The sequence below is a fragment of the Cryptomeria japonica genome, chromosome 5 (genome assembly GCF_030272615.1).
Source record: "Cryptomeria japonica chromosome 5, Sugi_1.0, whole genome shotgun sequence".
Lineage (NCBI taxonomy): Eukaryota > Viridiplantae > Streptophyta > Pinopsida > Cupressales > Cupressaceae > Cryptomeria > Cryptomeria japonica.
In genome coordinates, this window is record NC_081409.1 from 233,057,438 (window position 1) to 233,083,107 (window position 25,670).

Here is a 25,670-nt window from a genome sequence, read left to right on the forward strand (position 1 = left end):
GTTTTCTGTATGCTTTTCAAGCATCACTTGGTGGATCAGCCACTAGTACTAGACCTACACACGTAAGGGGGGCATAAGTAATTTGATTGGCCTTTTGGGCACTCGTGGTGTGTTTGAGGAACTAATTCTTTTGGAGGCACACATGGTAGAGCATATATCCTTTGGAGCAGCCTATGTAGTAGTATATGGGGATGGTGGTGTTGCCTATTCAGTTTTGCTTAAGCATGTGGATCCTCTTGGCAAGACCATTGATACAATTCTGGAGTATAGAGCTGCTCAATTTTCAGAGTATGAGGAATGCACAATTAATGTTCTTCATTTTAAGTGGCTTTTACTTTGGGTGGATGAGTCTCAACTGAGCTTCGGTGTGAGGTATAGTGAAGTACACATACAAAGAAGCACTTCAATCCTCATTCGTTGGTTTGTAGTCCACACATTGGCATTAGACAGCTGTAATGTATTGTTAACCACAAAGATGTCAAGTTGTCTTTTGGGGACAACTGCTGATTGGAGGAGTTGGAGAGGATTGTATCCTCTTTCTGTTATTGGAGGTTGGCTTATTGATAAACTCCCATCATCCTTTATTAGTGGAGGTACTCATTCCTTCACTTGGAGTGAGGTTCTCAAATGGGTGGATGCTATCCTGGTTTATAACAGCAGCATATGGTGTTTTGACATAACTGAATTTGCACTTAAGATGATCACTTGGGAACTCATACAAATGGGGGTTGTCACTAACCGTTGAAGGCATGATAAGAGACATCTACTCTTCCACTTTTCGTTGGTGTGAGAGTGGAATGATTTGGGATCCATTGAACAGCTTGATAGTGGAAATGCTACAGGATAACATAGTTGCAGAGGTCAGTACGGCTGGGTGCATCAGAGTGGAGCAGCAGAGTGATGTAATATTTTTCATATGGCTAATTTGGGATCCTGGTGGTGCAGTAGAGAATTGCTCAAGGACAAGCAATGTTTAGGTCGGGAGTGCTGTAATGTCCACAATTTTTAAGGTGACATTTAATTAAATTGATTTTTATTAAGTTATCAAAATATAAAGAAAATATCCATACAATGATTTAATATTAATTAATTTAATTAAATAGGAATAAAATAATATTTCATAATATTACTGGAAATTCTGAGTTGTTAACGGTCAGATATTTCATTGAATTCCGATTGTCATTTCCAGCAATATTTTCTGCAGTTGCATATTCTATTCTCAGACTCTCCTTTATCTGCTTGTGGATGCACTGTTTGTTCATTATTAAATAAAGGAAATAAGTCATCATCTTTTATGCAAACTGTTTATGAAATTTTTTTTTGAAAATTCATAGCACAAGTCTGGTAGAAATCAGTTAGGACCTTTTCAAACATACTGAATCTGAACTGTTGAAAAGAGTGAAGGTGGTGGAGATTTTTGAAGAACATTACTGAGACTCTCATCGTCAATGTTTGTATGGGCCTGAAGTGTTGACATTCATTTTATTGCTAATGAATTTAATTTTTTGAACCCCAGGATGTCTTCATTTTTAATCTGTTTGCTGTATATATTTTCTTTATGCATGTGTCATTCAAAAATCTCTTATACTCTTGTCTTCTATGAATTCTTATTGGGGATTCAATAGGGACTACTGCTGATTTACTTTAACAATTGTAGCATCTTCTAGCCCCTTTGCCTATTTATTTCCTTTACCGCATATGTTTCCTATATGTTTCCTGGATAAAAATATTAGAAGAGAACTCTAGCATGAAAGTTCAGATTACAATACCACAATGTCATTGGTGAGCTATTCTTGCTTTTAAAGTCCAAATAATCATATCACATCATGATTGTGAATCATCACAAAGTTCTTTTAGAGCTCCATCATTTGGGCCATTAAATAAAATAGTTTTATGCGAAAAACTTTTGCATTAAATTTTGCACTCTATACCCATTAAGCTTTGCTTCCCACTGGACATTTGCATATGGCTCAGAGTTTCTAACATGCAAAATTGCATGTAAAATAATAAATTCTACAGTTTTAAAAAGCATGCTAAAGCCATCAACAATAGCAAGACTGAACACTGCCAATAACAATACCTTGCAAAGTTGAAGCTTATTAGTCCCCTCTTTCATAAAGATGCTCATTTAGTACCATTAACTTGTTGATACTTTAGCCCTGACCTTTTCCCTTAGGAACTGAAGTATATGTTCTCGCTTCCAATTATCAATCCTGTAGATAATAACAATGGAAAATAAGCCCAATGAATCAGAGTCCATAAAAAATAGGTGATAGTGGTTCATTACGAAGTACAAAAGCATATTGGAATTAACTATCTACTGTACTTATTGTTAGAATTATATTTCTCTATTATTTTGATGGTCAGTACTGTTTCATTAATAGCTACAGTGTTTTGTCATTTCTATATATTGTAATCTTTTCTAACTTAATACACTGAATTAATTTACCAGTTCTTTCCTGAACATGGTATCAGAGCCTAGGTAAGGAATTTTTTTGGGCCATTAATTTTTTTGAAATTTACCTCAAACCCGTCTAGGGTTTATGTTCTTCCTGGGCGCTTTGTCTGTTTTCGTAGGTCTGTTTGAGGGCTTTTTTGCCCTACCCGCATCTGTTTTTCCGCACGCGCCTCTGTTCATACCTTTCGTGATTCTTCATCGCGACGTGATTTCGCATCTTCTACAACCTACGCAATTTTTTGCATTGTCTGTGCAGTGTGATTCAGTGGCAATTTCGCAAAATTTCTCTGCGTGCGACGAGCTTTTTATTTTCCGACAACTATGTATTTCACGTCACGATGGAAATTTTTGTTGCGTTTTTCTGCTTTTAGCCCACGCAACCTGCATTTCTCTCCTGGTGGCAACTCTTTTCTACGACGCAATTTATCAATTTAAAAAATTGTGGTGCATTTTCTGTGGCGGCTTTTTGTTCGTGCTGACGGTTTATTTGTGTCCTAGGGTTTCAAATTTTCTGTGATCTGGGCTTCTGTTATTTTTGGTGGCTAGGGTTTCTACACAACCACCTAGGGTTTTCTATAACTTTGCAGCACCTCGGGTTTATTTTTGAACCCTCTATTTTTTTTGCGGCCAGGGATTTTTCAAACAATCATTCTCAGAAAACTATCACCTGGGTTTTTCGTAAGCTTTTCTGGGTACCTATCCGATTTTTTTGGGTCTTCCACAAAAAATTTGCCTCGAAAACTGTGTTAGGGTTTCAGTTTTTGTGCATTGGAATTTGTGCCCTCACCAGTTCAACCTCAAGATACGTGATGGCATCTTTGACAAATATTATGCTCGAAAGCAGCCAGAAGTTCAACGGGAAGAATTACAACACTTGGAAGCAGCGCATGCTTATGACCTTTGAATATCGTTGCCTCGATCAAGTTGTTTTCAGAAACCTGTCTCATCCTATTACAATCGGCAAGGATCAGGACAAATGGGATGAGCGCAACCGGGAAGCAGTCATGCTCATTAAATTCTCTGTCACTGATGAGCAACTACCTCAAGTACCATCCAGAAAAACTGCGAAGGAGCAATGGGATCATTTGAAGAGTCTCCATGAAAACTCTGACAAGAGCAGAGCATTCTTTTTGAAGAACATGCTCTTTTCGATTATGATGGATGTGAGGACACCTCTGCAAGATCACTTGACAAAGATCGAGGACATCCGTGACCAACTCGAGGCGATTGGTCGCACAATGGAGGAAGAAGCCATGGTTATCATCACTTTGAAGAGTTTGCCCAAATCTTATGAGCATTTCATTGAAACGCTGAATATCACTTCCACTAACGTCGATTTGAAGTTTTCCGATATTTGTACCAAGCTTTTATAGCAAGATCGGTGGCGACAACAGTTTGGAAGTAGTACCAATTCCACCTCCACCGAGCAAGCATTCTCTACCAAATTTTCTAGTAAGAAGAAAGGGAAGGCTCAATCTTCTCAGTCGAAAGGCTTTGGTTCTTCTCAGGACAGCAAGAAGAAGAAGAACGTTCAGTGCAATTATTGTTAGAAGTTTGGTCACATGAAGGCCGAGTGTCGAATTAGATTGGCTTCCGAACAAAAGCACGGAGGGCCTCAACAAAAGGCAAATGTCGTAGAGCACTTAGAGCAGAAAGAATCTACATTCTATGCTTTTATGGCCAAGAAAACAACAGATCCAGTCCACTCTTTTGCTTGGTATATTGATTTAGGGGCTTCGCAACATTTCACTCATCATCGGGATTGGTTCACAAAATTTAAACCATTCTCGGACTCAGTAATCTTTGGAGAAGAGTACATAGTTGGTGGTAAGGACACTGTCCAAATTCACTTAGGAGGCAGAAATTTACTTTTTCTTGATGTCTACTATGTTTCAGGCATGGAACATGATCTCCTCTCTGTCAGCCAAATCATGAGGCATTCTCCTCAATTAGATGTTATCTTCAGTTTGTCCACCTACAACATTGTTGATAGGGAGACTCATAGTACAATCACTATGGGACTTGAGGATCATGGTTTGTATAGACTTGTTGATTTCGGCAATTCTCAGGAGCACGCTCTGGCTGCTACGAGTACATCCATCAGAACACTTTGACATCAGCATTATGGGCACTTAAACGTGCACTATCTCTCTCAGTTATCTTGGGAGGGTTTGGTTGCTGGTCTACCTAAGATCCAACCTCAAAATCATGGAGTTTGTAGACCCTGTCAAGCTGGGAAGCAACATCAGACACCATCCTCGGATGGTGATTCTTGGCGAGCCTCCAAGGTCCTTCAGTTGGTTCATGTTGATGTATGTGGGCCAATGAACACTCCATCTGTTACTGGTTGCAGGTACTTCTTGTTATTTGTTGATGATTTCAATCAAAAAATGTGGGTGTATTTATTGAAAAATAAATCAGATGTGTTCAGTACATTTCAGCAGTGTAAGGCCTTAGTTGAGAAAGAATTCAATTCTTAGATTGTCACTCTAAGGTTAGATAATGGGGGGGAGTTTTGTTCCAATTCTACATTTTGTGCTACACATGGCATTAAGTGACAACTCACCACACCATACACCCCTCAGCAGAATGGTGTCGTTGAACTTAGAAATCGCACCATTACTGAAATGGCTCGTTCTATAATAGAGCATTGCAATGTTCCTAAGAAATACTGGGCTGAAGCAGTTTACACTACAATCTACCTCCTTAATCAGTCACCTACACGTCGTTAAGAAGATGACTCCTGAAGAAGCTTGGTCAGGCCGCAAGCCTAAAGTGGGCCATTTAAAAGTCTTTTGGTTCTACTGCTCATGTATGGATTCCAAACACCAAGTGTGCTAAGTTGGATTCAAAGAGCCAAACACTTATGTTTAATTGTTACGGCGACAACCACAAGGCCTATAGATTGATTGATGTTGTGGTTGATGAGACTACTGGACCATTTATGCCTTCTACTACTCCTAATCCTGCGACTTGGTTTGTGAAGACTTCTGATGTTGGTGTTTGTCTTCCTCTTGGTTCCCATGATGGGAGGGCTTCAGAGCATTCTAACTCTGAAGATGAGGAATCTATCGATCTAGCACCACTTGATTTTTCACAGGATTTACATCCAGATGACTTTGTTCCGGAAACTCCAGGGGATGTTCCTCCAATGCCAGATGTTGGTACTTCTACCCTCAAGCCTAAATGGTGGGCCAAGACAATAGGAGATCTTCGTGATGATGAGCTTCTTGAGGATAGATCAGTTCGCCGAAAGAGAAAGCAGCAGAATACAATCAACTTTGCACTTATGGCCAACATCCACAACATCCATGAGCCCCAAACATATTCCGAGGCTAAAGGCATTCCTGAGTGGGAAAAGGCTATGGAGACAGAATACCATGGTCTTCTGAAGAACAACACTTGGGTGCTTTCTGATCTGCCTCCTAGGAAGAAACCTATCAGCTGTAAATGGGTTTATAAAGTCAAGTATTATGTAGATGGTACTTTGGATATGTACAAGGCCAAATTGGTTGCTCGGGGATTTACACAGCGGGAGGGCATTAACTACGAGGAGACTTTTACTCCTACTGCCAAGATGAGCACAATTTGTCTTCTTCTCGCCATTGTAGCTTATTTTGAATGGAAACTTCACCTGATGGACGTTAAGAGTGCATTCCTCAACGGTGAGTTGTAGGAAGAAGTTTATATGACAACCTCTTGGCTTCAAGGTTCCTGGTAAGGAACATCAAGTTTGCAAATTGGTAAAATCCCTCTATGGCTTGAAGCAAGCCCCTCGGGCTTGGTACTTTAAAATTGATCAGTATTTGGTTGAACATGATTTTCAGCACATTCCCTTTGACACTAATCTGTATGTCAAACTCTTTGGTGATGATATCCTCTTTCTTGTTGTCTACGTGGATGACTTGATTGCTGGCAATTCAGCACATTTGATTACAACCATCAAACAGGACTTGTGCCAAGCTTTTGACAAGACAGATTTGAGGTTTTTCCATTATTGCTTAGGTGTTGAAGTGTGGCAGACTGGTGACTGTATCTTTATTTCACAGTCCAAGTATGTCCGCAATTTGCTTGACAAGTTTCAAATGCAAGATTGTAAACCTGCTTCCACACCTATGGAGAAAGGGCTGAAGTTATCAGCCAAGTTTGATTCACCTGTAGTAGATGAAACCGAATTCAGGCAACTAGCAGGCAGCCTCATCTACCTCGCTGCCACTAGACCTGACATCTGTTTTGTTGTCAGCTACATCTCTCGCTTCATGACAGCCCCAAAAGGTGATCATTGGATTGCAGCGAAGCGAGTGCTACGATATGTGAAAGGCACTTCAGACTAACGGTAACGATCCAAAGCTGATTGGTTATACTTACTCAGATTGGGCAAGATTAGTGGATGACAGAAAATCCACTTCTGGGTATGTATTCAGTTTAGGTATAGATGTCGTCACTTGGAGCAGCAAGAAGCAACAAGCCGTGGCTCTTTCCTCGACAGAAGCCGAAACCTGGGAACAGTCAAGGCCGCATGTGAGGTAGTTTGGCTTCAAAGGATGCTTTTTGACATGTAGATGCCGCAAGCAAGTCCTTCTCCCTTGTAAACTAATAATCAAGGGGTACTCAAACTGGCCAAAAATTCAGTCTTCCATGAACGTACCAAGCATGTCAAGCTTCATTGTCACTACATCAGCAAGTTAGTAGAAGACAGATCAGTTCAGTTGCCGTATGTTCCGACAGCGGATCAGACTGCAAATATTCTCACCACGTCTCTGAGCCTGGATAAATTTGTGAAATTCATTGGGCGACTTGTTGTTTTTGATAGATTGACCATTAAAGGAGGGTGTTAGAATTATATTTCTCTATTATGTTAATGGTCAATACTGTAATTAGTTGTTAGACATCTTAAATGTCTACAGTAGCAGGTAGTTGGTTTCATTAATAGCTACAATGTTTTGTCATTTCTATATACTGTAATCTTTTCTAAGTTAATAGACTGAATTAATTTACCAGTTCTTTCCTGAACACTTATTAATACTACAAAGGAACTATGTAAATTGCTAATATGAATTGGCATTTTTGTTTAGCCTATATATTGCAACAAATTGGTATGGAAAAAATATACACATGAAATAATTGGAGAGTACATAATATGACTGTTGGACATCTTTTAACCAGTGAAGATATTTAATCAGTAAAGTCATTGCTTAGTTTAAAGGATAAAACATTCTCAGACACCTCAATTTTCAAAGTAGCAAGTCAGGCTTACAAGTATAATTTTTTTGTCAGCTGTCAGTGATTTTAATTGCATTCAATTGTGAAATATGCAAAAGCAGAATAAACAATATATTTTCCCTACTTCAAAAGACAGAAGATCAAAATATAATAACTAACCTGATAATTTCCTTATGATTACCATCTTCATCCAACATGATAAGTTTCGGGGGTGAGCCATAATGATACTGAACATGGAGGGAATTAAAATCATCCGCTTCTTCTTCAATAAAGGAGAGAATGTCTGGATAAAATGTAAGCTTTCTCATGCATACTTCTAAAATTGCACCAGAATAAGTAGCCTGCATAAAAAGATCACGACGTCATTGGTTTTAATATATCACAATAGCATCTGAACAAGACAAATAAAGGTGTTGCAATGAGGTGAAAACAAAACAACATTGAATTGTGGATCGCCTTGCCTACCTCTCATAGATACATATAGATGGAAACACAGACAAAAGATCGTTGTCAAAGTCAAACTATTAATCTAATAGGTATGGTTGAACTTGAAATTACTTTTTTCCAAAGAAAATGAAGACAACTACAATAATAAAACAAGAAATCAACCATAACATTACAACACAGCCAATGCCATTTGCAATTCATTTATAATTCCCTGTTGGATACCAAGCTCACAAATTCATGGTTCCATTCAAGGTATCATATCTTCCCAGGTCAGCCAGGAAAGAAACAAGAGTTCCTAAATAAATATACCATACTTTACCAACTCCAACTTGACAGCCCAAAATTTTGAGTTGGACTAAAGGCTTGGCAAATTAAAAATACATATAAATTCATAAAATAAATTCAAACATGCAAAATACTGTTGATAATCATAAGCAATGAAATGAGAAAGTGAGAAGCCAGGTAAAATGTTGAAAAATCATTCAAATCAAAAGCAAGGAAAAAAATTGTTAAAATTATAAAATATGGAAGAAAATCTGCCACTTGGCTTGCTTCATACTCTGCAAAAAACTCAGTAAAACTCAGCATGCACTCACCAGAAGCTCACCAAGTTTTAGGCAAGTTACTTGCCGATCACTTCTAGTTTTGGCTCATGAGTTCTGTGAGTTCCTGGCAAATTTTAGAGCTATGAGACAAACAATGAAGTATGAACTTTTCTTCAGCATTTATAACTCCAGGTTGGTCCTCTTCCTATGATTTCCTATCCCTCCTGCATTTCCCCATCCCTCCCAAAAGGGGATTCAGCAGAACATAGCTTATATTTTGCTTTTGCAAACTTCGTTTTAGATCTCAAATATCCAACAGCATAATGTAAATCTTGGTTGTTAAGCGAGTCTCTTTACAATTTGAAGGTAGTTGATGAGCCTTTTTCACATGATGATGCCAAATAGATAGCATCTTCAGAGCTTTATATCATAAAGATAACATGTTTAAATCAGACTTACCACCAAGAGCTTCCCCACATGTTCAAATGGGAATGATATTTTTGCATTAACCAGTTATGAAAGGAAAACATTATTCTAAAATTCCTATTTGTTTCATGACCAAGTTGTAAATGCTATCTACAACTTTTATCCCAACAAATTCTTCCTTCCTGATAGGGTTGAAGCTACAAGCAGCATTTAGTGAATGTACTAGGATAAGGTGTATATCTCACTGTAGTACACAAGATAGTGTATGCTATGTTTGAAAAGTGCTTCAATTCAAAAGATAGCAAAATAATAAAATTTCCAACACTAACAAACAGGAATTCAGTTATTTGCAATATTGATAGATTCATGTTGTTGTTGATTAGGGCTTATCCTAGTAATTGTAAGTTTGATAGAAGTTTTATGGGGATGTGATAAAGGCAATAATATCAATTGTATTCAAGAGCTTTCTTATTACTTACTTAGCCCCATTCATTTACTACCTCCTAAAACCAAAGAAGCTGCCAAATGTTAAAAGGCACAGTGTGTATTAAATATGCAAGTTTGTATGGCATAAAAGGTTTTAATAACAACGAAATCACCTTTCCCCCAATCACAGGTTAAGTGGAGATCATTCTAAAAAAGTTCAAAATGCTCAAGTGAAGCACAATCTCTAGCAAAGTGACCAAACTTGTCACATTTGAAACACTGAATCCTTGAGAGATCCTTCTTCTTAGGTTCAGGGGCTGAATCAAAATTCCTATCTTTGTACCTCTTGAAATTTCCTTTCCTCCCTTTCCTTTTAGAAGTATGGGCAGCAAGGACATGATCTTCTTCATGGTGAGATTTTTGCCCATTTCCTCTTGCCTCCAATCTGCATTCCTCCTGAATACAATCACCTCTCAACCGATCAAACTTGGGTAGTTCATCTCTTCCACTAATTCCTTGAATGAAGGTTTCCGAAGAGTGAGGAAGGCCATTCATGGCCAACATAACCAGGTCTTTGTCCTCAACAGAATCTCCAATAGCATCGAGCTGATCCTTCAATTCAGTAATCTTCATAAAGAAAGAAACAATAGATTCACCTCTACCCATTTTAATATGAAGGAATTGATGTCTCAAGGCTAGAGCTCTACTAGTGTTGTTGAATTCATACAAGCTTTGAATACACTCAAACATCTCTTTGGCTGAATTCAACTTGGATATAACAGGTGCCAGATGATCCTTAACAGAATCAATCAGTATCTTTCTTGCCATGATAATGTTCTTTCTTCATTGAGCTTTCTCAGTGTCATCACAAGGTTCAGCTACATCAGACTTCACGTAATTGAGAAGATCATTCCCTTCAAACGCAATTAGGACTCTGAATTTCCATGAGGTAAAATTGGATGCACCATCCAACCTGTCTTCAACTTTGGGTCCATTCAACATTGTTGAAAGCTGAAATAAACAAGCTAGGAGACAAGCAAAGAATATTTCAAAGCTAAGCGTTCTGGTTCTGGATCTTTTTCTTAAAACCTGGCTTTGATACCATGTTAATTTTTTAACCAGACTACTAAAAGAGCAATAATCAGAACCTTAAAAAAATACAAGGACAAATCAACACAAAATATTTATCCTGGGAAAACCCCCCTGCCTGAAGGGAAAAACCCAGCCACACTCAAAATTGATCCTTTATTAAAAAATCAACAGATTCAATACAAAGCTTCACAAGCTTCTATGGAAGAATGACTTCTTCAACAGTCTCCAAATCAAATAACAATTACCAGTAGTATGTCCTAATATGATTAGACATCTACTGCACATATATTTTTTCCTTTTGAATCACAAAACACATATATAAAAGCTAATCACACGATAATAAAACTCACTGTTATATCACTGAGCAATTCTAATGAACTGTCTCTGTTCTCCCGTGAATCAAATAACCTCTTCAAAATCACTTCAAACCACCTGCGAATGACTTCTAACATTGCCAAAATACAACCCGATACTGCCTCCAAGAAAGTTGATGGCAGTTACCAAATGTCGTCTTATATTCCGCAAACATAAGAACCACGCGAACACTAGAAACCGACAACGCTTGGACTCCCCATCGTGAATGGAATTGATGGTGGTGAAAATGAATATTAAACGATCCATCTTCAGAAACATATGAAACATAAATAACGGAGACTATACGCCGAAGGAAGAAGGCACGATGGTGTGATAGCTGGAAACGGTCACACATTCATGTCATAGATACAAACACAACAGCAACGGAAGTAGGCCTATTCAACGATACGACCACATGATCATATACAGATCATGCATACAAATATCTAAAGCATATGAAATAAAAGACAGACATGGAATGTCTGTTTTAGACTCAATAAAAGCTGATCTTGATACAATAATATCACATCAGCTTGTGCTTGAACAAACACAACTATCCAACCTCTGCCAATGCTCGACACAGCAACACAGCAGAAATGAAAAATTCAGATAAGCACAACTATCACAGGCACAGATGATGTCTCCTGTAGCTACCAACATTAACAGTTTTGTGATCTAGGATTCCTCAAGTTGTTAAGAGTTAGGTGGCTCCCTTTTTAGGAATACATACAAACAACAAAGCTGAATGAAAAGCATTGACTTTGGGGATAAAAGCAGCAGTCTCTCTTATTAGCTGCACTAATGTGATTGTCAAAGGTGACACTACGATTCATCAACAAAGCTAAAAAGTCCAAGCTGGAAATTAAATAGATATTTAGAAAAAGGTTCAAAGTGTAAGGGAGAAATTTGAAAGGATAGATTTCATACAATACCTAATGAAAATTGACATGGCACCATATTGTTTGACAAAGACTCCTCAAATGCTAAACTGCGTGATCAAACAAGGTGACTCCAAGGTTTCTTTGGTCAGGTCTTGACTTTGCACATGGATAGTCTCAGTGAATATGATGTGATATGCCGGTATCACAAAGGAACTTACGTTTATGAATTGCAGCTGGAATGTGATCATCTGATGTAACAATTAAGTGATGCTTTCTTCCTACACTAACTCGAACTCAAACAAAAGGTCAAAAGGGATAAGGTTTTGAGAGACTAATCTATGCTAACACATAAGGGCAAATAAAATAATGGATAATGCTTTGATAGACAAACTCCTTCAAACCAAGCTTTGCTTTGCTATGATAACAAGAACTACACAACGCTGGTGCAATCTCCCAAGGAAATGAAAGATTTTCATACCGCAAACCATTCATTCAAATACCCAATGCTGGTGCAATCCAAATGAAACATTCGCAATCGAACTTAGCAATATTGAGGTTCAAGCTACCTTGCACTATAGCTTACAATCAGCAAACCACAAAAAGTATAAACCAAGGAATTTATCATATATCATCGCATTGCTTCATTAAGACCAATGAACTTTATCTAAAACTTAAAGTAGAAACCATGCAACATGTTGAAATAACACACAAAATCCACCATATCTTCAATGAAAGTAATATGTTTATTCCATAAAGCCTTGGCAACAATCTCTGTCTTCTCTTCTACTCTACTCCTACTGCTCTATTCCATTAACTTCTAACTATATTAACCTTTACAAATGAGAAGGCAATGCCCTTTTATAGATATCCCAATTACAAATGAATGGCTTTGATTGATTTGAAATCAATGGCCAAGATTTAACAATAAAAACCTAATTAGGGTTAGTGACAACTAACTCCTCTTTGACAAATGCGATCATTACATTGCTTTGAATACACGTCCTTTTAGGTGAAGGACCAATAAGAAATGAGGTTAGGTACATTGAACTTTGTGCCTTTCTGGTTTTTTAGATGCATAGTGTTTTCTACAGTAATCATTGAATCAGCCCAATATTGTGCAACATGACCCAGAAATTGAGTATGTTAATAAAACTAATGTAAGTAATTGAGTTCAAATTCCTGCAAGCCTATGCATAATGATATACATTATACCAGGATCAAATTCAACAAAATCAGAAAATTCTACTAATACTACTTAGAACACAAGCTCAGTTCTAAGAAGTGTACCATCAAAATCTAATATACAATATGAATATTTCATCAAGCAACCATCAGTTCAATTATGATACAGCATGAGGAATGCATTTACAATAGCAACGTGTGAATTTACAGAGAGCAAGAATAAATTTACTGGCAATACCTTGTTGATTGAATCTTCTGACTCTTGCACACAACATTTTTTGCAGTCTGATACCAACTCTGCAAAAAGAAACAAATAAAGGAAGAATTAATGATATTAATTCTATAAATTAGCTTCTTCAGCATCAAAAAGCAACGGTAAAACTATCCAAGGTGTAAACATTGTTGTTTCACTACATTTTTGCAATTAAAACAAGTTTGATATTTTAAGCCTTCAAGTCGTTAATAAAATACTTTGAAAACTCATAATTGACCAAAATTTCACTCAGACTTGGCAACTGAGCAACTTAGAAAAAATTCTTTAATTCCTTAAGAAAACATAAATTTTATCCAAAACCTTCTGAAATTATAGGCGATCAATGATAGGTTAGAAATGCAACCAAAATCATAGAAGCAGATCTGCATAATTAGGGCAGCTCAACCCAAAGAGCACAGGGGAGGATTGCATTAGGAGAGTAAAGTAAAATTAAAAATTAAAAAATTGCAAACTCACATTCTAGTAGCAAACACAGTCAATTAGAATTTTACTGCTACAAGTCTATGTTGTGACGTATTCACACATCGCCCCATTGCAAATGGGGACCCCTGCTTTTTGCTTTCTAGGGTTTGTTTTCTAGGTCTTTTAGGGTTTTGTCTGTTAGCCTTTGCAGGATGAGTGTTGTCGAGGGGATCGTTGGATTACAGGCTTTGCTTGAGCCAGGGTGAGTCCACAGGGCCCCAGAATTAGGGTTTCTTTGAGAGTCTTCCTTAGGGCCTGGTTTTGCTCTCGTTGCTAATTGTGTCTTGCTTTGTGAGTAGGTATCATTCTTGAAGGTCCGAGCTAGGTCGAGTTGGTGAGTTATGAAGTCTGAAATGTCATCCTGATCTTCAAATGCCCTGAAATTTGGCTAAGTCTGGAATGTCCTAATCCTGAAATTTGGCTAAGTCTGGAATGTCCTAATCCTGAATTTGGCTAAGTTTGGAATGTCCTGATCCTGAAATTTGACTAAGTCTGGAAAACTGAAGAATCCTCCAAAAACTAGATTTTGCAATATAACTCCTGGAGGTCCGAAACCACTCTCAAACATCCTGAAAGTATATATGGAATATAACTTAAAGTATAAGAATTATACTTAAATGTTATATTCCATAAAATGATCCTGACGGAGAGTCCAAAATGTCAAATTTCGCTCCTGACCCTTCCAAAGGGTCCAAAGCGAATTTCGCTCCTGACCCTTCCAAAGGGTCCAGAGCGAAATTCTCCATAAGACATTCTACTTTGACCAAAACCTAGAACTAACGCATTCCCAGGCTTGAATAATTTCGCTACTGACCCTTCCAAAGGGTCCAAAGCGAATTTCGCTCCTGACCCTTCCAAAGGGTCCAGAGCGAAATTCTCCATAAGACATTCTACTTTGACCAAAACCTAGAACTAACGCATTCCCAGGCTTGAATGAAGGCAAAAGCACTTGTTTGAATGAAGAAATGCAAAAAAATGAAGTCAGGATCATGGCCTAAGGTGAATTTCGCTCCTGACCCTTCCAAAGGGTCCAGAGCGAAATTCTTATTTCCTCTATTTTTCTCCTTAGCTTGACCAAGTTTGTAGACTTTTGAGGCATAATTGAGGTGGTTTGATGCAACTTTGCCTTGGAGAGGAGATTCTAGACCTTAGGATGATGGATTCTAGCCTGGGAGAGGAATTTCGCTCCTAACCCTTCCAAAGGGTCCAGAGCGAAAATCCTTATAACTCTCATTTTCCTTCCTTGTTTTGGATGGGCGTTGGTTTATTAGGCTTTGTGTGTGAGTCTTGATGTGTTCTTGCCTTGAGAAGTGTTTTGAAAAGTGAGGATCTTGTCCAAAAATAGGAATTTCGCTCCTGACCCTTCCAAAGGGTCCAGAGCGAAAATCAACCTAAGACTCATTTCTGGCCTTATTTGACCAAATTTTGATTTGCAAGGCATTTTGAAGGGAAGAGTAGACATGTTTGGACGTTGGAAATGTTTGAAAGCTTTGAAACAATGAAGGATTCTAGCCAAGAAGGTGAATTTCGCTCCTGACCCTTCCAAAGGGTCCAGAGCGAAATTCCTTGCAAACCTATTCTTTTGACCTTGTTTTGGCTTAAGACCTTATCCCTTGGGTGAAGGATGATGTTTAGTTACCTCTTGAGGTGGTTTTGAGTTGGAAAAAGAAAGAATCAAGCCCAAATCATGATTTTCGCTCCTGACCCTTCCAAAGGGTCCAAGGCGAAAATCCTCCTTGACCTCATTTCCTTCCCTATTTGACCAAATTGTGATGCCCAAAGCATGTTGAAAGGGGAAATGGACATGATCTTGCCTTTGAGAGTGTTTGGAAGTTGTGAAAATGAAGGATTTTAGCCAGGAAAGGAAATTTCGCTCCTGACCCTTCCAAAGGGTCTAGAGCGAAATTCCTTATAAGCCTACTTTTTAACCTTTCTTGGACATGAAACCTTGCTCCTAGGGCAATGAAGGATGAGATTCTACCTTGCAAAGAAGTTTCAAGTTGAAAGAATGATGATTTTGGGTCAAGAATGAGATTTTCGCTCCTGACCCTTCCAAAGGGTCCAGAGCAAATTTTCTCAAAACCTCTCTTTGCTATCAATTTTTTGTTGGATCAAGTGTGGGCCAAGGTAAATTCAAGGAGAAGTTGCCCCTAAGAGTGACTTTAAGTTGCTAGAAACCATGAAAATCCTAAAAACCATCTTTTCTTCCAAAATTTGAGCAAAGTCAAACTTGGACAAGGGTGAGAGAAGTCATTTGGATTGCCTTAGAGTGAATTTTGGTTGCCAAGAATGCAAATTTTGAAGCCAAACGAGAATTTCGCTCCTGACCCTTCCAAAGGGTCCAGAGCGAAATTCTTAAGATCACCCTTTTTCCTTGCAAATCAAGTCAAGATTTTGGTTTTTATGACCTGGAGAGGAGTGAGGCAAGGTGTTCTAAATCTTGGAGGTGATTTGAAGTTGAAAGGATGGTGAAATAGCCCTAAAACAAGATTTTCGCTCCTGACCCTTCCAAAGGGTCCAGAGCGAAAATCCTAAAATCTACCTATTCCTTTCAAATTTATGCTAAGCTATGCCTAGACCAAGGTAAAAGATGCCCTTGGGATTGCCCTTAAGTCGATGGTTGTCTCCAGAAGTGATGATTTTAGGCCAGAAGAGGAAATTCGCTCCTGACCCTTCCAAAGGGTCCAGGGCGAAAATCCTTCAATCACCTATTTTGCCTTGCAAAATCAAGATAAACTTGGGTTGGATGAGAGAAGAAAAGTGTTTCCTTGCCTTGTGAGGTGGATTGAAGTTGAAATGATGAAAAAAAATGAGCTACAAACAAGAAATTCGCTCCTGACCCTTCCAAAGGGTCCAGAGCGAAAAACACTAAAACCATCCTTTTCTCCAAATTTTGTGCTAAGTTAGGCCTGGACTAGGGTGAGAAAAGCTATTTGGAATGCCTTGGAAAGATGTTTGACCTTCAAAAATGTGAATTTTGAGCTAAAGTTGGAAATTCGCTCCTGACCCTTCCAAAGGGTCCAGAGCGAAATTCTTATAGGGTCTGTTCCTGGAGAAAATCTTGGGCAAGTTTCATGTTGATATCTTTTCGTTGATGATTTAAATTGAAAATGCTATGTTGAAATGAATTTATCATGTGTCCTTAATCATCTTTTTGTTTGTCTTGCAGTTAAAAGGCGACCTTCTCCAGCCCAGCATCATCAAGGATGGCCTTCTCCAGTCCAGCATGAACAAGGACAACCTTCTCCAGCCCAGCATCATCAAGGATGGCCTTCTCCGGTCCAACATCATCAGGGACGACCTCTTCCAGTCCAGCATTCGAAGGAAAGGTACACCATCCATCCTGCACATCAAAGACAAAGGAAGTTAAAGCAAGGGTTCGTTGAAGAAGCAGACAGTTTCAGAAGAGTTAATTAAAGTTAGCTTCTCAGCAACATCAAATTGAATATCTACCAAGTTGCAAGTGTCAGACAAGATGGCATCCTAGTCATCACTCCTCCAGTCGGATTGGTCCACCTCAGCGTGTCCAGATTCAATGTACCTGACTCATGGGAGATGGCACAAACTTCGATGTACCTACCCCGGTTCTCCATTGGTCGAATATTCCAGAGAAGACATGTGTCCAAATAATGCAATTATTTCATTGGCCAGAATTGAGTTTGTTGTAACAAACCCTAATTAGGGTTTTCATTGTAAAATCTCGGCCATTGATCTGAGCCATTGAATTGTATTGAGGACGCTATATAAGCCCTGGCTCCTCATTTGTAAAGGCTAATAGTTAGTCAATAGTTGATAGTAGGTGAATAGTTAGCTAATAGTGAATAGTCAGTTGATAGAATAGCAATTAGAGTAGAATAGCAAGAGAAGGCAAAGATTGTTGCCAAGATGTTGTTGTAAAAGACTTGTAAAACTTCATTGAAGAAATGGTGAAATCTATGGGTCGATTCAACAATTTGCATGGTCTTTATACTTCTCGGATTGGATTTCATGTTATTAGATGAGTGGAAGAAATGTGTTTGATTGATGGTGAAATTTGTATATCCATACTACTAGCAGTTTGTTGATTGCAGACTTGCCTTATGTAGTCAACTGGAATCATTCAGCTTAAGCTTAACTTCAATTGTCGCTTCTTCATTGATATGCATCAGCCTGATGGTGTCTATGCCTGTAGCGATGATCTGAACATCATAAAGCTTTCCTCCGAAGATCGCACTAACCTTGTGGAGATGGTCCTGGGATGTCAAGACAAGACTTAGTTAGAATTTCATCAAAGGTCATTCATTGTTCTTACATTCTTAGTGTCAGAATTAGATCCTTCCCTCGCCCTCATCCTTTTTTCCCTTTGTTCAAAAAATCTAGGCTAGTGAAATCCTGTGATTCCAGCAAATCAGACGTTTAGGTCATCAAGTGAAGTCCCCTTGTGATTCCAGCAAAAATCACATCATACCACAAAGAGCTTATCCACAAGTAGAGATCCTACATACAGGAACCTTGAAGCTTCTCCGATTGATCCTTCTGCGATATCTTCAACATTCGGGAGCTTTATTCAAGAGAGGATAAGGTACCTTTAGGTATTTTATTCTGTGTTTGGCCGTGTACAAAATACACATCAACAGTCTACAACACTCAATCCTCCTCCCATGAATCACAATTGCCTTCTTCATATGTATTTATAGATGCTAGAGAGTCCTTCCCATTCACTGGAAGGTCGCCAAACCAAGTTATGAAACAGAGAAGAGTGTCTTTTCACTTCAAATTCTGGCAAAAAGACATCAGTTGGAACCATTGCTTTTGGCAGACTGGCAGTTGTGAAACTGCTGCCTTTATGGAACCAGTGGTCTGATTTGCAGATTATTTGGGTGAATTTTGAGATTAAAAACTCACTAAAATATTCCTTGATATAAATTACAATTTTATGATCCAATATGGATCAGATCTCAAGTGGACTTGCAATTCATCTAACCATGCTGGTTGAATAAAGTCTTTATCGACTTAATATTCTGCCTGTAGCTTGTTGAACATGTTGCTGCATGTTTATTTTCCTGCATTTAGTTTATTACTTCATTGCATTATTATGCACCTAGGATAAGCTTACGTAGGTAGATATCTACTTGGGTAGGTTGCACTTGCATCATGTGACATGTACTTTCTTAAATTGGTGGAAACGTAAAACTACATGTGACTATATCTCCTATTATCCCTTATTGGTTGTTGTTGATGGTGTTTTTACACACTATGCAACACAGAATAAAATACTAAGTATTCTATCGTCTCTTGAACAAAGACTCCCCAAATGCTAAGTTGCATGATCAAATAGGACGACTACAAGGTTCCAAATGTCAAGTCTTGGCGTGCTCTTGGATAGACTCAATTGTTTGATGTGATATTGCTGGAATCACAAGGTGGACTTACGCTGAATGCTTGAATGCTTGAATGTTGCTGGAATGTGGGATTTCACTTGATTGCAAAAAGAGCAAAAGGGATAAAGGTTGAAAAAGCTAATCTAATCCTAGGAATGTAAGAGCAATGGGCAATCTTTGGTGAAACTCAACTAAGCTTTGCTTTGACATGCAACGAACATCTCCACAAGGCTAGTGCGATCTTCTAAGGATAGCTTGATTTTCAAATCACCACCACAAGCATAGAAACCATCAAGTTGATGCATATGAATGAAGGAGTGATAATTGAAGTTAAGATTGGTTAAGATGGATCCAGTTGACTACGCAAGGCACTTTACAATCAGCAAGGTGCTAGTAGTATGGATGTAAGAATTTCACCATTGATCATGCACAAAGTTCTTCCATTCATCTAAACAACATGGAAATCAAATGAGAAGTAGAGACCATGCAAATAGTTGAATCAACATATGAATTTCACCATTATCTTCAATGAAGTTTACATGCTGCTTACAAAAAAGTCTTGGTCACAATCTCTACCTTCTCTTCCTATTCTACTCTAACTCCTACTTGCCACTCATCTACTATCTATTGTCTACTACTGAACTCTTGACTATTAACTCTCTATCATTAACCTTTACAAATGAAAGAGTGGAGCCTTTTATGGTGCTCTCATTACAATTGAGTGGTTCATATTGATTTACAATCAATGGCCAAGATTAAAAGATAGAAACCCTAATTAGGCTTTATTACACCCATTACAAAGCTTTAATGCTTGACCAATGATAAAATTACATTTTATGGGACACATGTCCTTCCTTGAATATTTGACCAATAGATGACGACGGTAGGTGCATCGAACTTTGTGCCCACATGTGGTAGTTTGTAATGTCCATGTTTTCGTGAGCATTAGAGTTTGAGGGATTAGCCTATTATTTGGACTCTCGTAGGCTAACATTTGGGATAGAGAGTCTCAGTGGCAGTTCCACTTCTTCAGTTCAGTCTTGGTTTCAGTTTCAGGGCCTTTGCAGTCAGTGTATGGGCTTAATTGAGGGACTCACTATTTATAGTAAGTCAATCTGGCAGTTGTGATATTTTTAGTTAGGGCACCTAGACACATGGGGGTTATTCAGTGTTGACCCCAACTTCAGACGGCACGTCAAAAGACTGAATATTGAGGGAGATATTAATATTTTAGTGGTTAAGTTATTTAATTAACTTATATGGATATTATAAAGTCATAAAGTGACTTTATTAAAATTAATGCCACTTAAATATTATAAAGTGATTTTATTAAATTACAAGTCACTTAAATTTTATAAAGTAACTTTTTAAAAAAGTCACTTAAATGAATCATGCGCCCAAGGTGAATATAACTATGGAGATGAATTAAATACATGGCGTGGCTTTTGGGAAGTCGTGCTTTTTGGAGTTATAAGGAGAATTAGCAATTCAAACTCATTATTATTGATTATTTGAAATTTCTTTTCTTTCCTCTATGTATTTTTTGAGACAAGGGTTTCAGAGGGTTTGCTATTGAAGAACATTCATTCTTCATGGATCTGTTATTCTGAGGCTATGAAAGATCAGCTGAATTATTGCAAATTGGAAGGGCTTCATTCAGGAGTCTTCATGTGCTTCATCAGAGATTAATTGATTCAGTTATTTGCAGATTTTGAATAAGGAAGGAGGCATTACAGGTTAGAAGCCTCATTAGCAGCATTTTACAATTCCAATAACCAGTCGTACAAGTTCTTTGCTGGCCGTACTATTTCAGCTTGGCACGTGGGGTTCTAGACAAGGCATTTTTGGCTGGACGCTGAAACGCCTCCCTTTCCTGCAGTTTGAAGATACATTTCCCAACGCCTAGCCCTGACAGGTTGATGTGACTACTTTGTAGAAGAGGGTTGTAGGAAGATTCCTAGCAATGACACTCAAGAGTTGGGTGTTAAAAATGTTTTATGTGTTAAAAATTCAAGTCATAGCAAGTCTGATTTTGTATATCAGACCTTGGAAGAGGTGAACAAGACACAAGTCATGTGTGATGGATTGGTTGCAAAGAGCTAAAAAGGCAAGGTTATTGGCTACCCAAGCGAAACAGCATTTGCAAGAAATCGAAGAACATTGCAACCAGCTAGATCAAGCAAAGAAGCACGGGGAGTCACACCTTAGATCTCTAATTCTTCCAAGGGAAGAACATATTAAAGTTGGGCATACAAAGGAGGACCTTCTTGAGGTAAGCAAGCATGAGGAATATGCAATTATGTGTGAACAAGAGAAGAGGTATGATTAAATGCTCAAGCCTTAGAGATGTGTGACCATGTTGAATACACACTTAGTGGATCAGCCACTAATGTCATTGCTACACATGAGGCTGGGAAAGAGTTAAATCATTTCCTTGTCATGCAAGAGCAGCATGGGAATGATACTCTATCATCCTATGTACCTGTTGGTATCCTTAGCATCCCCTCAGGTCGGTCTTGCAGTTTTGAGGGTGTTGTTTGGTTTCATATCAGCAACATAAGAGAGGAGATTACATGTTATTCAGCACCTATGGGGGGGATTCAGCAAAGGGTGGAGATTGTTGTTGTGTTGTGGGTACTCTTAGTTATTCCTATCTCCACAGAGCAGACGGATGTGTGTATTGTTTGCATTGGGACATGGGTGTTGACAAGGTTGGCACTACGGTTTGGATGGGTCCCATTGGTTGGCTTCACCACTTCTGGCATGGTGAAGTTGAGATCAGATTTGAGCAGTGGAGGTCTAGAAGTGTTTCTCATGGCTGACTTCAATACTGGCTATGGGATCCAAGGATTGTTCTAGATGGTGGATTGCATCTTCCTTCTGTTGGGGTTGACTTAGTTGCACTATACAATGATATCATGTTGATGCCACATGATTTGGAGGGAGTACTCTACAGAGTGATTTGGGATCCTCATATTCAGCCGAGCATTGAGTATAGAGTTTGGGATTCTTTGGGTACATCGAGATTCTAGACAGGGTTTACAGTTGAGCATTGCAGCATGTTCAGTGTGTTGAGAGTATATTGGTTCATCCTTGGCCTTCTTGAACATGTTTTGTTTTTGATGCACTATTCTTGTGCGCAGGGGTTGGATAGTTGGCATGATGTTTGTCCCTACGCAGTTGTGTTTATGTTGGTGCTACAGGAGTCGGTTGGAGATGTGTGGGACATTTCACAGTTCATCTTTCGGACCTCTGGTGGAGTGAAGTTGCTTCACAATAGAGACTGCTTGAGGACAAGCAATTTCAGGGAGGGCGGATTGTAATGTCCCTATTTTCGTGAGCATCAGAGTTCAAGGGATTAGCCTATTATTTGGACTCTCGTAGGCTAACATTTGGGATAGAGAGTCTCAATGGCAGTTCCACTTCTTCAATTCAGTCTTGGTTTCAATTCCAGGGCCTTTGCAGTCAGTGTATGGGCTTAGTTGAGGGACTCACTATTTATAGCAAGTCAATCTGGCAGTTGTGATATTTTTAGTCAGGGCACCTGGACACATGGGGGTTATTCAGTGTTGACCCCAACTTCAGACGGCACGTCAAAAGACTGAATATTGAGGGAGATATTAATATTTTAGTGGTCAAGTTATTTAATTAACTTATATGGATATTATAAAATCATAAAGTGACTTTATTAAATTACAAGTCACTTAAATTTTATAAAGTAACTTTTAAAAAAGCCACTTAAATGAATTGTGCGCCCAAGGTGAATATAACTATGGAGATGAATTAAATACATTTAAATGTATTTAATTATGATTTGGGCGTGGCTTTTGGGAAGTCATGCTTTTTGGAGTTATAAGGAGAATTAGCAATTCAAACTCATTATTATTGATTATTTGAAATTGCTTTTCTTTGCTATGCAAAGATTTATGAGACAAGGGTTTTCTATTGAAGAACGTTCATTCTTCATGGATCTGTGATTCTGAGGTTGTGAAAGATCAGCTGAATTATTGCCAATTGGAAGGGTTTCATTCAGGAGTCTTCATGTGCTTCATTAGAGGTTAATTGATTCAATTATTTGCAGATTTTGAATAAAGGAGGCATTACAGGTTAGAAGCCTCATTAGCAACATTTTACAATTCCAATAACCAGCCTTACAAGTTCTTTGCTGGCCGTACTATTTCAGCCTAGCACGTGGGGTTCCAAACAAGGCATTTTTGGCTGGAGGCTGAAACGCCTCCCTTTCCTGTAGTTTGAAGATACATTTCCCAACACCTAGCCTTGACAAGTTGATGTGACTACTTTCTGGCTCAGAGAAACTGCATTCCAGTCTTGTACGTCCATTTTGGTCAATTTCCCAATTTTGGCTGGCAAACACCAAATTTCTGCATTTAAAATAAGCTAAGGACCTACGAGTATGCTATTAGCAGTAGGAATTATTGTAGCAGTTATCTTATTCATAATATAGTTGTAGTTGCTCTCAATTCTTTTCCAGTTCAATTTTATGTGCATTTCTTGCCTGGCAAAAGAGTTTTTTTTTTTTGTTTTAATTTTAGAAAACCCTTGAAAAACACCAAAACGAACCAGCAATAGTTTGTCAGAGAAGTTAGAACCAGCAGGGTTCTTACATAGTTATCCTCTTTGTTGGATGAGTTAGGTGCATTGAATCTAGATGCCTTAGCCTGAAATAACATGATTGGATAAGTGATGACTAGACGCCACCTTAGCTTGCTTGATCTTTGTAACTCCTCACAGATGTGTGAATGAATGAGGCATATCTCTTGATACTCAACATTTCCAAGCTCAATCAATGAATGAGGTGATGGCGAGAGATATTCCCAAATTGCATGATCCTCTAGCTTTGATTAACTCTTCTGAAACTATCTCCTTTATTGAACTTGCACCATTTCGCCTTCCTTCTCATGCATGGAAACTCCTTAGGATGTTTGGATTTCACCTTTTACACTTATATTGCTTCTGAGTCAATCACCTTGAAGTCTAGTCTTGAATTACATGCTCGCTATCTCAGACAAGTTTCTTGGATTTCCGAAGGAAATTCAAGATAGTCATTAGTTCCTCCTTCTGATACTTGATCCTTACAATTGTCATGTATCGCCTTTCCATGTGATTGAAGTCCTCCCCATTTTTCATTCAACGGCATCTTTGGAGGTGTTTGATCATGAATCCTTGAAATACAATTATTTCACTTGTGTTAGCTTATTGATGAAGTTGGTCTTCATCTTATGATGTTGATGAATGCTGGAGTGTTCATTCGGCGGAGCAACCTACCTCCTTGCTTTGCTTGATACAATGATGAAGTTATGTTGATCTCCTCTTTGCATGTTGACTGTGCTCTCTCTTTTACACCTTAGAAACATGTTCTTCCATTATTCCTCATTCTGACTCCCTGCATTAGACATGAAAAGAACATAACTTTAATCAAAACATCAGAAATGGGAACGATATTACCCAAAATTTACTTCCTCGAGTCTTTTCGAATCTGGTCATTAATCTCAAAGCTGGAGCTGATGTCGTCTAACTTGTAATCTGATGTTATTGAAGTGAGATTCAATCCACCTCTTATATATGCATTTCCTACCTTGGGTCATTTTCCTCATTATAGGCCCGACATTTTTTTTTAATTTATTTCTAATGATTTTGCATTTCCAAATTTTGATGTGAAGGGAAGTCGACTTATCTTGCAATGTTTTAATTTCTTTTACTTGTACTCAATCGGTCACACTTTAAATGAAATGCCTCCTCTTATGGGTTGGCCTTCCTTATCCTTGCTGGCGCACATTTTGGGTTTCAATACAAATGAGCAAAAACCTTAAGTTGCACATTTGCATAGCAAAGGAAATTACTCCATCCTTAAGTCACATTTTTGGTATAGCAAAGGAAATCGTCAAACCTTAAATCGTGTATTTCCATTGGCAAAGGAAGTAATTCAAATCCTTAAGTCGCTGATCTAGATGACCGTTGGAAATGTCAATGCTTAGCTCGTGCCTTGAAGCGGTCAAAGGAAATCTTAGTTGTCATTTGAATGGTCAAAGGAAATTGCAAGGCTTAATTTGCTCTTTTTGGTGACCAAAGAGAAGTGGTGATCTGGGTTCTACGGTGGCATTGTTAATGCCTTAAAGACTTTCGCTCTCCACCTTGGAGTTTGTGGGGCCCAAGCAATGTGGTACAGTAGTAGAATGGGGTTGAAAGTAATGAGGTGGAAGGGATGCGATGAAGAAGTGAGTGGTAAGGAGATGCCATTAAGGTAAGGTAAATGAAGGCTGTGGGGTAGGATGAGTGTCTTTGCGGGGAGTGATAAAGGAAGAAAGATGAAGGAAAATGGAGGGATAAGGGATGGAAGAAAGGTGGGAAGTAGTAATGGTAGGTGAAGGTGAAGAAAGGTAGTGAAAGGAGATGGGAGTGAAAGGTGAAGTGGAAAGGTAGGAAGGAAAAATGGATAGGCAAAGAATGTGGTGAAGGGTGAAAAGAAAGATGAAAAGGTGAAAGGGAGATGGCAATGGGAGGGAATGGAAATGAGGGGAG

At 38.5% G+C, this 25,670-nt stretch overlaps 1 protein-coding gene across 1 annotated transcript in view; it reads right to left on the minus strand.

The window, feature by feature from the left end:
- Positions 1 to 1,727: 1,727 nt before the first annotated feature.
- LOC131029084 (uncharacterized) overlaps positions 1,728 to 25,670 on the minus strand; it is a 31,887-nt gene continuing 7,944 nt past the window's right edge. Inside the window, exons 2-4 of the mRNA XM_057959486.2 lie at positions 13,273 to 13,331; positions 7,841 to 8,022; positions 1,728 to 2,213 (exon numbers count right to left, since the gene is read on the minus strand). Coding sequence (XP_057815469.2) covers positions 2,138 to 2,213; positions 7,841 to 8,022; positions 13,273 to 13,331 — 317 coding nt within the window. The 3' untranslated portion in view covers positions 1,728 to 2,137. The remainder of the gene's footprint in view (positions 2,214 to 7,840; positions 8,023 to 13,272; positions 13,332 to 25,670) is intronic.